At 43.8% G+C, this 14,716-nt stretch overlaps 1 protein-coding gene and 1 pseudogene across 3 annotated transcripts in view; one reads left to right on the plus strand and one right to left on the minus strand.

The window, feature by feature from the left end:
- Window positions 1–13,681, minus strand: part of MGST2 (microsomal glutathione S-transferase 2) — a 37,451-nt gene extending 23,770 nt beyond the window's left edge. The window contains exons 1-2 of one of the 3 annotated variants that reach the window (XR_009730274.1): window positions 13,472–13,670; window positions 7,648–7,747 (exon numbers count right to left, since the gene is read on the minus strand). Coding sequence is in view for 2 of the 3 variants with exons in the window: in XM_061384152.1 (XP_061240136.1) it covers window positions 7,648–7,747; window positions 13,472–13,529 (158 nt within the window). In the remaining variant the exon portion in view is untranslated. Of the gene's footprint in view, window positions 1–7,647; window positions 7,748–13,471 lie in introns of all 3 variants that reach the window. The other 2 variants (XM_061384152.1, XM_061384153.1) reach the window with 2 other exon arrangements.
- Window positions 8,141–9,605, plus strand: LOC133229245 (ribosomal biogenesis factor-like; annotated as a pseudogene).
- Window positions 13,682–14,716: the final 1,035 nt, after the last annotated feature.

Raw genomic sequence — 14,716 nt, forward strand, 5'->3', positions numbered from 1 at the left:
TTATATGCTACAATGCAGATTGGTATGTCCAACTATCTACTCTCTATGTCTGCTTGGATGTGTAAGCAACAGTGTATTAGCCAGTTGATGACGCAATAACAAATGACCCATACAGCTTAGTAGAGCATTACGTCTAACGCCTCTCTACGGCTGCCTCGTTAAGTCTCATCTGGTGTTTCCCCCAAAACAGCTCCTCCTGCAGCCCTCTCTCTCTTAGTTCATCACAAGTCCATCCTTTAGGATGCTCAGGCCAAAACTCTGAAAGCTGCTCTTGACTCTTCTCACACTCCATATTTGTCATTTCAGGAAATCCTATTGGCTCTACCCTCAAAATATACCCAGCATCTGTCATATCTCATCATCTCTACTCTATCTTCCTGATTCAAGTCACTGTCACCCTTTGCCTGAATCTTTGCAGTAGCTTCCTAACTGAATTTCCTGCATCTACCAATGCCTGAGATAGTCTTGGCAAAACAAAGAGATCCTTTTAAAATATAAGTTAGTCTTCTGCTTAAAACCCTGTAGTGACTTTCCACTTCACTTAAAAAAGCCAAAGTCCTAGCACTGGCCTTCAGTGGATGCCTGGCCTGGCCATCCATCACCTCTCTGGCTTTCCCTCTGACCACTCTCTGCTGCCTCCCTCTCTCAGCCGCACTAACTTCCTTGCTAACCCACCAGACACATTCCCACTTAGAGGCTTTGCATTGGCTATTTCTTCTGTCTCAAAAGCATCTTCCCTACATGTTAACATGGCTAACTCCTTCATGTGCTTAAGTCTTTGCTCAAGTGCCACCTTATCAGTCGGGTCTACACTGTCCACCCTATTCAAATTGCAACCCACCCCAGCAACCCACACCCATGTGTCCATGCGATGCTTTTTCTTGTATTTCTTAACACTTACCACTCTCTTGCACAATATATTCTTTTCTTAAGTTACTATCTCTTAATTGTTTATTTTCTGTCTTCCTTGGCTATAAGGTAAACTTCAGAAGGGCAAGGATCTTTGTCTAAGTATCATATCCCAAGCTACTAAAACAGTACCTAATACATAGAGGTGCTTGAAAGATACTTAATGAGTGAATAACAAATAAAAATTAAAGACAACAGCCAAAATAGACAAATAAGAAGGAACTTGGAAGAAACAGTAATGATAAAGGAAAACTTTTTTAAACAATATCATTAAAATCCTCAGATATAAGAGAATAAACTGCATCTATGAAACAAGAAAGGAATGATGTAACTGCAATAACAACAAGAACTAAAGGTCAAAGGATAAAAATTAATCCTTAAGAATTAAATTCATATCTGAATTTTTTTTGAAATCAAATAAGAGTTGGAAGTTCGAGAAATTCCCAGAAAGAATAAAAGCACAAGAAGATGACAACCTCAAGATAAAAGAAAACTAAAGGAACAGTCCAGGAGGTCAACTTACAACTTATATATATTTTAAGAATGAAAGAATGGGAAAAGATGACAAAATTTAGGGGTAAATAATATTAAAGAATATTCAAGAACAGAAGGGCATGAGTTTTCAGGCTACGAAGAGTCTCCTCTAGGGTTCAGTATAAGGGCTTTCCTAGTGGCTCAGTTGGTAAATTATCTGCCTGCAACATGGGAGACTGGGGTTCGATCCCTGGTTCAGGAAGATCCTCTGGAGAAGGGAATGGCAACCCACTTCAGTATTCTTGCCTAGAGAATTCCATGGACAGAGGAGCCTTAAGGGCTACAGTCCATGGGGTCACAAAGAGTCAGACATGACTGAGCAACCAACTGTGAAGAAAAATACCTCTGGCTGAGTCAGCACAGCACCATAACCTCTCAGGACAGGGATCAGGCCAAGACCTTCAAGCTTCTACAGTTTCCAAACAAAGGATCAGAACAGCACAGAGCACCTCAACAACAGCCATGGAAATCAGATAACAGTGAAACAAGGTTTTTGAAATTCTGAGGGTAAGGATTTTTTTTTTTAAGGTAAGGATTTTTAACATAGAAATATATGCCTAACAAAGTCATCAATCAACTATGAGGCAGAATAAAAGCATATTCAGAAATGTCAAGACCTACCATTTCCCTTCTCTCAGAAAGTGCCTAAAGGGTATACTCCACCAAAATGAGAAATAAAAGATAAATAGCCTAATAGGAAATCCAGGAAACGGGGGATCCAAATCAGTAGTGTGCATGCTAAGTCACTTTAGTCGTGTCTGACTCTTTGCGAGTCTACGGACTGTAGCCCGCCAGGCTCCTGTGTCCGTGGGATTCTCTAGGCAAGAACACTAGAGTGGGTTGCCATGCCCTCCTCCAGGGGATTTTCCCAACCCAGGGACAGAACCAGTGTCTCTAACGTCTCTTGCATTGGCAGGCGGGTTCTTTACCACTAGTGCCACCTGGGAAGCCCCCAAATCAGTAGAGTACAAGGGAAGTTCCTAGGACAATGACAGGAAATCCTGGGGTGACAGCTACGTAACAGACCTAAAGTGTAACCTCCAGATTGGAGCAGAAAAATGGAAGATTCAAGCAGAAATGACTCCAAGCACAGATTCAAGCACAAATGACTCAAAAAAAAAAACAAAAACAAAAAAAAAACCCAACCACTCCAAGGTATTACTAGCTTACTTGATGTATTTAAATGTATTAGAGGATTTTCAGCTCTGCTAAAGATATGAAGATGAAACTAAGCAAGCAAATAAAGAGGCAAATATTAACCCCACATAAACAAAAAACTACACAAGAAGGAAAGGTAATCATAGTAAACTACTTGATTCAGCTTTGAACATTATCTACTTAATCACAATAACATAAACATTGACTATGGATTTAACTCGATGAAGTGATATAACTTTACAGAAAGGATGAGGTGAGGAAAAGAAGAATCAGAGGAGCATGGAATTTTTTCTTCCATAAAAGGAAGTCAATTGATAATATCTAAAATTTCTGACAAAAACGACAGAATGATCTCTGTTCGTTTCCAAGGCAAACCATTCAATATCACAGTAATCCAAGTCTATGCCCCAACCAGTAACACTGAAGAAGCTGAAGTTGAATAGTTCTATGAAGACCTACAAGACCTTTTAGAACTAACACCCCAAATAGATGTCCTTTTCATTATAGGGGACTGGAATGCAAAAGTAGGAAGTCAGGAAACACCTGAAGTAACAGGCAAAGTTGGCCTTGGAATATGCAATGAAGCAGGGCAAAGACTAATAGAGTTTTGCCAAGAAAATGTACTGGTCATGACAAACACCCTCTTCCAACAACACAAGAGAAGACTCTATACATGGACATCACCAGATGGTCAACATCAAAATCAGACTGATTATATTCTTTGCAGCCAGCGATGGAGAAGCTCTATACAGTCAGCAAAAACAAGACCAGGAGCTGACTGTGGCTCAGACCATGAACTCCTTATTGCCAAATTCAGACTTAAATTGAAGAAAGTAGGGAAAACCACTAGACCATTCAGGTATGACCTAAATCAAATCCCCTATAATTATACAGTGGAAGTGAGAAATAGATTTAAGGGACTAGATCTGATAGATAGAGTGCCTGATGAGCTATGGAACGAGGTTCGTGACATTGTACAGGAGACAGGGATCAAGACCATCCCCATGGAAAAGAAATGCAAAAAAGCAAAATGGCTGTCTGGGGAGGCCTTAAAATAGGGGTGAAAAGAAGAGAAGCAAAAAGCAAAGGAGAAAAGGAAAGATATAAGCATCTGAATGCAGAGTTCCAAAGAATAGCAAGGAGAGAGAAGAAAGCCTTCCTCAGCGATCAATGCAAGGAAATAGAGGAAAACAACAGAATGGGAAAGACTAGAGATCTCTTCAAGAAAATTAGAGATACCAAGGGAACATTTCATGCAAAGATGGGCTCGATAAAGGACAGAAATGGTATGGACCTAACAGAAGCAGAAGATATTAAGAAGAGGTGGCAAGAATACACAGAAGAACTGTACAAAAAAGATCTTCACGACCCAGATAATCACGATGGTGTGATCATTGACCTAGAGCCAGACATCCTGGAATGTGAAGTCAAGTGGGCCTTAGAAAACATCACTATGAACAAAGCTAGTGGAGGTGATGGAATTCCAGTTGAGCTATTTCAAATCCTGAAAGATGATGCTGTGAAAGTGCTGCATTCAATATGCCAGCAAATTTGGAAAACTCAGCAGTGGCCACAGCACTAGAAAAGGTCCGTTTTCATTCCAATCCCAAAGAAAGGCAATGCCAAAGAATGCTCAAACTACCGCACAATTACACTCATCTCACATGCTAGTAAAGTAATGCTCAAAATTCTCCAAGCCAGGCTTCAGTAGTACGTGAACTGGGAACTTCCTGATGTTCAAGCTGGATTTAGAAAAGGCAAAGGAACCAGAGATCAAATTGCCAACATCCACCAGATCGTTGAAAAAGCAAGAGAGTACCAGAAAAACATCTATTTCTGCTTTATTGACTAAGCCAAAGCCTTTGACTGTGTGGATCACAATAAACTGTGGGAAATTCTGAAAGAGATGGGAATACCAGACCACCTGATCTGCCTCTTGAGAAATTTGTATGCAGGTCAGGAAGCAACAGTTAGAACTGGACATGGAACAACAGACTGGTTCCAAATAGGAAAAGGAGTACGTCAAGGCTGTATATTGTCACCTTGCTTATTTAACTTATATGCAGAGTACATCATGAGAAACACTGGACTGGAAGAAACACAAGCTGGAATCAAGATTGCCGGGAGAAATATCAGTAACCTCAGATACGCAGATGACACCACTCTTATGGCAGAAAGTGAAGAGGAACTCAAAAGCCTCTTGATAAAAGTGAAAGTGGAGAGTGAAAAAGTTGGCTTAAAGCTCAACATTCAGAAAACAAAGACCATGGCATCGGTCCCATCACTTCATGGGAAATAGATGGGGAAACAGTGGAAACAGTGTCAGACTTTATTTTTCTGGGCTCCAAAATCACTAAAGATGGTGACTGCAGCCATGAAATTAAAAGATGCTTACTCCTTGGAAGGAAAGTTATGACCAACCTAGATAGCATATTCAAAAGCAGAGACATTACTTTGCCAACAAAGGTTCGTCTAGTCAAGGCAATGGTTTTTCCTGTGGTCATGTATGGATGTGAGAGTTGGACTGTGAAGAAAGCTGAGCGCCGAAGAATTGATGCTTTTGAACTGTGGTGTTGGAGAAGATTCCTGAGAGTCCCTTGGACTGCAAGGAGATCCAACCAGTCCATTCTGAAGGAGATCTTCAGATCTCCTGGGATTTCTTTAGAAGGAATGATGCTAAAGCTGGAACTCCAATACTTTGGCCACCTCATGCGAAGAGTTGACTCATTGGAAAAGACTATGATGCTGGGAGGGATTGGGGGCAAGAGAAGGGGACGACAGAGGATGAGATGGCTGGATGGCATTATTGACTCGATGGACGTGAGTCTGAGTGAACTCCGGGAGTTGGTGATGGACAGGGAAGCCTGGCGTGCTGTGATTCATGGGGTTGGACACAACTGAGCGACTGATCTGAACTGAAAATTTCTGAGTCAATAAATAGCAGTGAACACATAGTATTCAGAAATATGGAAATAAATACCAAAAGTAGTAAAAAAAAAAAGAAAAGAAAAGAGTGCTAATGGCTGTCTGTGCATGGATTGGGGGTAAGAAGAATTATTTCTTGTTATAAGGTTTGTAACCTCATTTTATCTTCAGACTACAAACATGTATTACCTTGCTAAAAAAAATAAATATTACTTTTGGGATGTGGGACATATCAGCACCAAATCCGTACTCTCCACTTGATATAAAGATTCAAAGGTAATGGAAATGACTTCCTTATCATGTGGTTCAATGTTATTTAAAATCATACTTTGGGTATAAAATTTCAGCCATGTTAGATTAATAACTAACTCTAGTGGAGAAGGCAATGGCACCCCACTCCAGTCCTCTTGCCTGGAAAATCCTATGGACGGAGGAGCCTGGTGGGCTGCAGTCTATGGGGTCGCTGAGGGTCGGACACAACTGAGCGACTTCACTTTCACTTTTCCCTTTCATGCATTGGAGAAGGAAATGGCAACCCACTCCAGTGTTCTTGCCTGGAGAATCCCAGGGACAGTGGAGCCTGGTGGGCTGCCGTCTAGGGTCGCACAGAGTCGGACACGACTGAAGCGACTTAGCAGCAGCAGCAGCAGTAGAAATCTAGAGTTGTACACCATTGTACCTTTAGTCAACAGTAATGTATGATATACTCAACGTTTTGCTAACAGGGTAGAGCTCATGTTACACATTATTACCAGATTAAAAAAAAATGTAAGCATGTCTGTGCACCTCTTATACTACCAGTGGTATTCATCATATTTTTAAGCCTAGGGAATAGTGTGTACCATCCTCGTTGGAGCAATTTGATGGACAAGAGACCAATGTTGTCAGCTCAAGGGCCTAGTCTGACCCAAACTGATTCAAGACGCAATAAAAAGCCTGAATAATTCCATTACTGCTACTGCTAAGTTGCTTCAGTCGTGTGCTGCCGTCTATGAGATGAGAATCCCCCATCCCTGGGATTCTCCAGGCAAGAACACTGGAGTGGGTTGCCATTTTCTTCTCCAACGCATGAAAGTGAAAAGTGAAAGTGAAGTCGCTCAGTCGTGTCCGACTCTTAGCGGCCCCATGAACTGTAGCCCGCCAGGCTCCTCCATCCATGGGATTTTCCAGGCAACAGTACTAGAGTGGGGTGCCATTGCCTTCTCCAGAATAATTCCATTATCATTATACAAATCAAATCTCATAGTTTAAATTTTTTTCACACACACAAAAAATCAGGTCTAGATCACTTTATAGGCAAATTCTAACAACTTTGAAGGAATACACTCTTCCAATCTTATTCAAATTCTTTGAGAAAATAATTCTCTCATTCATTCTGTGAAACTAGTATAATCTTGATATGAAAATAAGCAAGGACCATACAAAAAAAAGAAAAATTATAGTCCAACCTCAGTTATGAACAAAGATGAAAATTCCCGAAGTATTAACAAAAGAGCCACTCAGTGCATAAATGGTGACATATGCAACAGTTTTAAAAGCACTTGGTTGGGGGAATTAAATATAAAGGGAGACCTGGCATCTTGCATCAGGCAGAGTCATGGTGGAACATTCTGTGTGGATCTGAAAACACAAGGAGCGCAAGATGATTTTAAAAAAACACTATGAATACAATGAAATAGCTTCCTTATTACTACAGGTTTCTGGGTTCAGGAAATGGTCCGTTGGCAGAGGATAATACTGACTTGCCTCTGCTTCAAAGTGGATAAGAAGAAATAAAGATTTTAGATGGAAAATGGACAGCATAACTAATCCAACATGAGGCTACTGAACTCTCAGGGGGACCCCTCCAGGCTCTTGGACCAAAGTGCCATGTTTAGAGACATACAGCAGTCCCTCCTCCAAGATTCCAGCCTTTTCTATGAATGGATCCTCTGAATTTGTACTATGGGTGGGTGGAAACTCCATGCACTGATTACTTCAAGCCTCAAGGATCCTGAGAAGGGTCTTGGCCGTAAAGAGTAGCTTGTTATAATGGCGTATCTTCTCTGCGCATCTTTCCCCTAATTAGGAATTGTGTGTATGTGGCAGGTCCATATTCCAGAAGGGAAAAACATTACTCACTGTGCACGAAATATTCTCTCAAAATCTGGCGACCCAGAGACTGATGGGGGCGTAACTTTGTATTTTGATCTCGCCTTTCCTACCTGCATAGCAAAATAACCTGCAAGTAAAAAGGAATGAACGTTAAAAATGTGGCACATCATCATTTATTAGTAAAATGCACTACATACCTATTAAAATGTCTAAAATTTAAAAAGTCAGATCGTACCAACTGAAAAAGACAGACAGCTGAGGATGCAAAAGCAACTGAAATTCTCATACATCACTGGCAGGAATGTAAAATGGTACAACCACCTTGGAAAACCATTTGGAATTTTTTAGTTAGACATATATTGACCATATGATTCAGTCAGTCCATGACTCGACATTTTCCCAAGAGAAATGAAATCATAGAAACACCTGTACACAAATGTTCACAATAGCTTTATTTGTAATAGCTAAAAATCAGGAACAACTTGCTGACAATTAACTTTATATGTCAACAAGGCTAACCATGGTGCCCAGTTGTTTGGTCAACACCAGTTCAGATACTGCTGTGAAGATAATTTTTCAGAGGTGATGAACATTTATATCCGTAGACTTTGAATAAAGCAAATTTTCCTGCCTACTGTGCATGGGCCTTACCCATTCAGTTGAAGGCCCTAAGGAAAAAGCTTGAGGTCCCCCACAGTGGAAGAGAATTTTGCCTTCCTTTGGACCAAGACTGCAATATCAGTTCCTTTTTTCTTTCTGCCACACCATGCGGTATGTGGGATCTTAATTCCTCGACCAGGGATCAAACCCATGTCCCCTGCATTGGAGCACGGATTCTTAACTACTGGATCACAAAGGAAGTCCCAGCAACACCAATTCTTGTTGCAATATCCCATCTTGCAACAGACCCTGCAAATTTCAGACTTTCTAGCCCCACCAATTCTTGTTGCAATATCCCGTCTTGCAACAGACCCTGCAAATTTCAGACTTTCTAGCCCCAACTCTTATAAGAGCCAATCTTTTAAAACAGATGTGTGAGAGTGTGTATGTGTACCCTATTGGTTCTGTTTCTCTGGAGAACCCTAACATAAATGTCTATCAACAAGTGAGTGGATAAACAATTTGTGGTATATCCATACAATAAGATACCACTCAACAATAAAAAGTAATGAACTAGTAATAAACAAAACAACATGGGTGAATCTCAGAACAGGTACGCAGAATGAGGCGCGTGCAGACGGCATCACCTGGAACTTGAGCAGCTGCACAAGAATCTGAGAGTGGTCAAGGACAAACTAAGAGAGCAGGAGTCCAGGCATGTATTCCACACAGTCAGCCAAAAAGCTTTCAGGGTAAAGATAAAGCAAAACTAGTTACCAAGATCTTAAGGAGATAAACACTGTGAATGATGAAAAAGTTAACAGAGTGAATAAAGCTTTTGTGGATATACAAAAGGAAGTTGCACACACGTCTCCAAGGGCCTTTCTCTTGAACCTCTGCAGAAACAGCTGATTCCTCAGCAAGGTCATGAAAACAAGCCAGTTAATGTCGATGAAGCTACAAGTTTGATGGCGCAAGTGTAATACGCTGGTAATGCATCAAATTCCCCCAAATGAATGTTTAAATGTTTCATAGCAAAAAAATTATGCTGAATGAAAGAGGCAAGACCCTGCCCCCTCAAAAAAGGTACTACTGTATAAGGTTATTTGTATAAAATTCTCAGGAATGCAAATGAATTTGCAGTGACATAAAGCAGATCAGTAATTGCCTGGAGATGAGGAGGGCGGAAGGTGAGGGGGGTCAAGAAAACAGGGACAATGGTTCCCTAAATGACTCAGTTTCCCCATTATGAAATAATTGATTTTCTCACCCTTCATTTGCTGCATGGAAAATGCATTAGATTATTAAGCCCTGATGCCTGGAATCACCTGCCTCTGATGATCAGTTCTGTGACCCTCTTTCCTTTAGACCTACACTTCCTCCTTGTCGACAGCTCTCACCTCTTGTCCTCTCTCTCTCTCTCTTTTTACCCCTGAACTGACTTCTGGGGTCTTTTTTTCTCTTCAGATTATTTCCTCCAGATTATTTCAGTTTCTCATTAGTTTTCTCCAACACTATACTGGCCTCCCTTACTTCAGTACCTCAATATCCCTTTCCTACCTGCTAATGTTTTAAAAATAATTTCCTTTTCCACACTAAGTGTGCAGCTTCAGTGTCTCACTGTGTGACAGTCTTAGGGACCATGTGTTTCCTCCTGACACATGGTACTATCTCCTCTCCAACAAGAAGTCAGTAAGTATTGGACCTGGTCAAGTAAGGCTCTCACAGCTGGCCACTCCCCTTCCCCTTCATTCCCCTCAGAATAACCCTATAGCTTCTAAGTCCTGACAACCCTTCAAATAAAGGGTTGATCAGGATTTTAAAGCTATAGCTGAACATCTAAGTGTGTCGACACTTAGGACTGGCATCTTTCTCATTCAAACTGTAGTCGTATCATTGAAGTCTAGGAGAGCAGAGTAAAAATAAGAGTGGGGTTGGGCATTAATGGTGTCCGACTCTGAGCTAAGCCTTGTGAAGCTATCATAAATCTGGAGAGACCAAGGCTCATGGCATCAGCTGGAAATCTATCTATGGAGGAGAAAACTGAGACTTGGCCATCCTGGACCTTATTACTGGTGCTTTTAACTCAGTCCAAAACCTCAGAGAAAATAGGAGTCAAGGCTCTTTGTTTCCACGTGTAAAATGGAAACAAGGAAAGAAGTGTGCTCCTAGATTTATCTATCAGCAACCGCTTCCCTATGGCTCAGAAGGTAAAGAATCTGCCTGCAATATGGGAGACCTGAAGTCAATCCCTAGGTTGGGAAGATCCCCTGGAGGAGAGCATGGCAACCCACTCCAGTATTCTTGCCAGGAGAATGCCATGGACAGAGGAGCCTGGCGGGTTACAGTCCATGGGGTTGAAAAACCCCGCCTGCCCTCAGGAAGGAGGACCCCGTTGCACCAGCTCCAGTCCCAGGGGGTCTCATGTCAGGGCCTTCAGAGAGACCATGGCTGTCACTGAGCAACATGACAAGGGTGAAAAGGCTATTTCACCCCTTTTTCTGGAGCACCTCCGTTTCTTCCCCTTCCCATGAGTTGATTAAAAGCTACTGAAAATGAGCTCCTTTGGCTTTGACTGTCTTTTCCCTTCCCTCGCTCTCTCCAGGGGGCCGCATGTGTGCTGGGGAAAGTGAATCAAGACCTCCTGTCCTGCGCTGCCGGCCACAGCTGGACTCCTTCTGCTGCCTCTCAATCCAGCAGAAACTCCTCTCTGTGGGGAAGCAGCCAAGGAAACGACCACGCTGAGTGCCAACTCTGGGCCAAGCACCCTGGTGGGCACTCCCTACCAGTGTCCTGTCTAGCCCTCTTTGCTGAAGACACTGAAGGACAGGATTTCCTGGCCAAGGGCACCCAGCTTGTAAGTGGCTGGACCAGAGGATGTGAGTCTGCCTGTTTTCAAGCCTTCCGCTGCTTCTACTACAGCACAACGGTGTCCCATCTCCATAAACACCAGACTTCTGCTAAGCAACGAGTTCTGGTTCTTCATGCCAACTCCCTCTCTCCCTTCCTCCTTTTTCTCTCTCCCACCCCTCACTTGTCCACCGTCATTAAACATTCCCAGTCCACCACCAACTACCACTGGCCCAGTCTCCTCTTCCCAGCCAGCCTGAACTTCACACTGCAATTCACACTGTCCCTGGCACCCACCAGCAAACGGAGCCCCTCTGTGGGGAAGGCAGAGGCTGAGTCAGCCTGGGGACACCTGTGGACCTGCCCCTGTGCCCCCTTCAGGGCTGGGACCTGGGCACGCGCGGGGTGGACAGTGCCTACGTGTGGGTGGCTCTATGTGAACCAGAGGGTCAGCACAGGGAGCTTCAGACCTAAGTGATACTTAGTTGGCAATGAGCATTCTACTTTACTGCAGAAAAGAGGTTAATCAAACCACAAACTGTGTGTCTTAGGTATAATGTTTTCGTAAATTCACAAAAACAGACTTGCTGGCAAGTTTTCCCGTTGAGTGTGCGTGCAGGCTGGACTGTGTCCTAAACCAGTGTGCCTCTGGTGCCCAGGGCGGAGCAGCCCACAGCTCCGCCCCATTTCCTGGTACAAGCACACTGGGGGAAATTAACAAACGTGCACTTGATAAAAAAGTCTTGCTCGGCCAAGGCTCAGACACTTTCCCCCAATTTGCATGCCAAGGAAGCACGCGCCTAAAATAATAGGAATTGAGCAAAAGTGACCCCAGAGGAGAAAAAGCCTCTATTCAACCAGGCGATCAGGATACTGAATAATCCTAATGGGAAGGCGCTTTAAAATTTAGAATGAATTGCTTAATCTGAAGCTCATATTTTTGCAGGAACTTTTTTTTTTTTTTGTACCTGATAATCATACCTGCCCTAGGCAGCTTATTTAGGAAACACAGGGTTCAAGAAATCACAGCCATGATTTGCAAGCAAGGTACAATGTTCCCTTTGGAACACTCCTAATTAATATTTAGAGCCCATTTGGCCCAGGTTCAGTCAAAGAGGGCTGTGGGTTGTAACCACAGATGATGCAGACTCTCTGGGCTTGGAGGGCCCACCATGGCCCCAGAGGGAGAACTTAGGGAGAACTAACCCCTAGAATGTTCTAAATCTCTGCCTGTCTCCTGATGACCCTGAGTGCTCTGCAGAGCCCACAGGCCATCAGGAAGTGAGTACAAACCGCAAACCCTCCCCACTCCCTCTAACACACACACACACACACATGCACACCAGGACACTTAAAAACCCCAAACCCTCTCCCCTCCCTGTAGCGCACACACATACACACAAACACACACTAGGAAGCTTACAAACCCAAACCCTCCCCTCTCCCTGTAACACACACACACACACACACACACACACACACACACACCAGGACGCTTACAAACCCAAACCCTCCCCACTCCCTCTAACACACACACACACACATACATGCACACCAGGACACTTACAAACCCCAAACCCTCTCCCCTCCCTGTAGTGCACACACATACACACAAACACACACTAGGAAGCTTACAAACCCAAACCCTCCCCACTCCCTGTAACACACACACACACACACACGCCAGGACGCTTACAAACCCAAACCCTCCCCACTCCCTGTAACACACATACACACACACACACACCCACACCCCAGGACACTTACAAACCCAAACCCTCCCCTCTCCCTGTAACACACAACATACACACACACACACCAGGACGCTTACAAACCCAAACCCTCCCCGCTCCCTGTAACATACATACACAAACACACACACACACACACATGCACACCAGGACACTTACAAACCCCAAACCTTCTCCCCTCCCTGTAGCGCACACACATACACACAAACACACACTAGGAAGCTTTCAAACCCAAACCCTCCCCCCTCACTGTAACACACACACACACACACACACCCCAGGACACTTACAAACCCAAACCCCCCCCCCTCCCTGTAACACACACACACCAGGACACTTACAAACCCAAACCCTCCCCCCTCCCTGTAACACACATACACACACACACACACACACACCCCAGGACACTTACAAACCCAAACCCTCCCCACTCCCTGTAACACACACACACACACACCCCAGGACACTTACAAACCCAAACCCTCCCCCCTCCCTGTAACACACATACACACACACACACACCAGGACGCTTACAAACCCAAACCCTCCCCTTCACTGTAACACACACACACACCAGGACACTTACAAACCCAAACCCTCCGGCTCCCTGTAACACACACACACACACCAGCCCACTTCAGAACGCTTACTTTGCTGACAGGCTGAGAGGACAGAGAGTGCAGCCAGCAATATCGAATTCCCTGCCATCTTTCCCAGGGAATGTTCTGGTTCACAGAACTATTTGCAGAATAGTTCCTGTTAGGGGAAGAGCGACTTTTGATTTGGCAACGCTGACCTGCCTTATAGGTTCATCTGAGCTGAGAAAGGAAGAGGGGGGGAAAAAAACGGAGGTTCAAACTGGCTGCGTGACCTTTGCTCTGGAAGAGGAATTAGGAAGGCAGGCGGGTCCAGGCTGTCAATCAAAGAGCAAAGATCTTCACCTGGATCCGGCGCGGCTTCCCAAACCTGTTTCTCGTCCCCTGAGCTCAGACCTCTGCCTTTAGCCCTCAAGCAGCAGCAGCAGTACCTTGAGTCAAACCACCTTCTCGGCCAATTCAAAAACAATTCCCAGTCCCTCTCTTTCAACCTCTGGGCCCCTTGGTCCCCTCCCTGGCTCCAAGGCCTTCCTAAGATCGTTCACACCTCCTATGGAAAAAGAGAGGAGGTGTGAGATTTTATTTAATCCCATTGAAATTTACACAGTAATTTAAACTGGTTGTAACTTTATTCCCTAGTAAACAACAGATCCAGGATTTGAACTCACGCGCAGTTTCCAAAGGTGGCCTAAGCCCTGAACCAGGCTGCCTCCCACTGTCACCTAACTCTCCCGTGATCATGCTGACCTTAAAACTTTTTAATTGAGTTATAATTGACATATAGCATTATTAGTTTCTGATGTAGGACATAGATTTGATACATGTGTCTACTGCAAAATTATCTCCATAATAAATTTTATGTTCAGTTCAGCTGCTCAGTCGTGTCCGACTCTTTGCGACCCCATGGACTGCAGCACGCCAGGCTTCCCTGTCCACCACCTACTCCCGGAGCTTGCTCAAACTCATGTCCATAGAGTCAGTGATACCATCCAACCATCTCATCCTCTGTCATCCCCTTCTCTTCCCGCCTTCACTCTTCCCAGCATCAGGGTCTTTTCAAATGAGTCCATCCTTCACATCAGGTGGCCAAAGTATTGGAGTTTCAGAGGTTAGCATCCATTATGTTGAAACTGCACAACTCAGATGGGGACTTGAATCCCGTCTTTTCACTGGGCTCACACACCTGGTCCGAGGACTCAATGAAGCTCAGGTTCTTTGTGTCTTATTGCAGAAAGAATTCAGTGAGAGATAAAATGATAGGTAAGAAGTGGATTTATTTAGACATCTCATGGTCAGTAT

The sequence above is a fragment of the Bos javanicus genome, chromosome 17 (genome assembly GCF_032452875.1).
Source record: "Bos javanicus breed banteng chromosome 17, ARS-OSU_banteng_1.0, whole genome shotgun sequence".
In the NCBI taxonomy this organism is placed as follows: domain Eukaryota; kingdom Metazoa; phylum Chordata; class Mammalia; order Artiodactyla; family Bovidae; genus Bos; species Bos javanicus.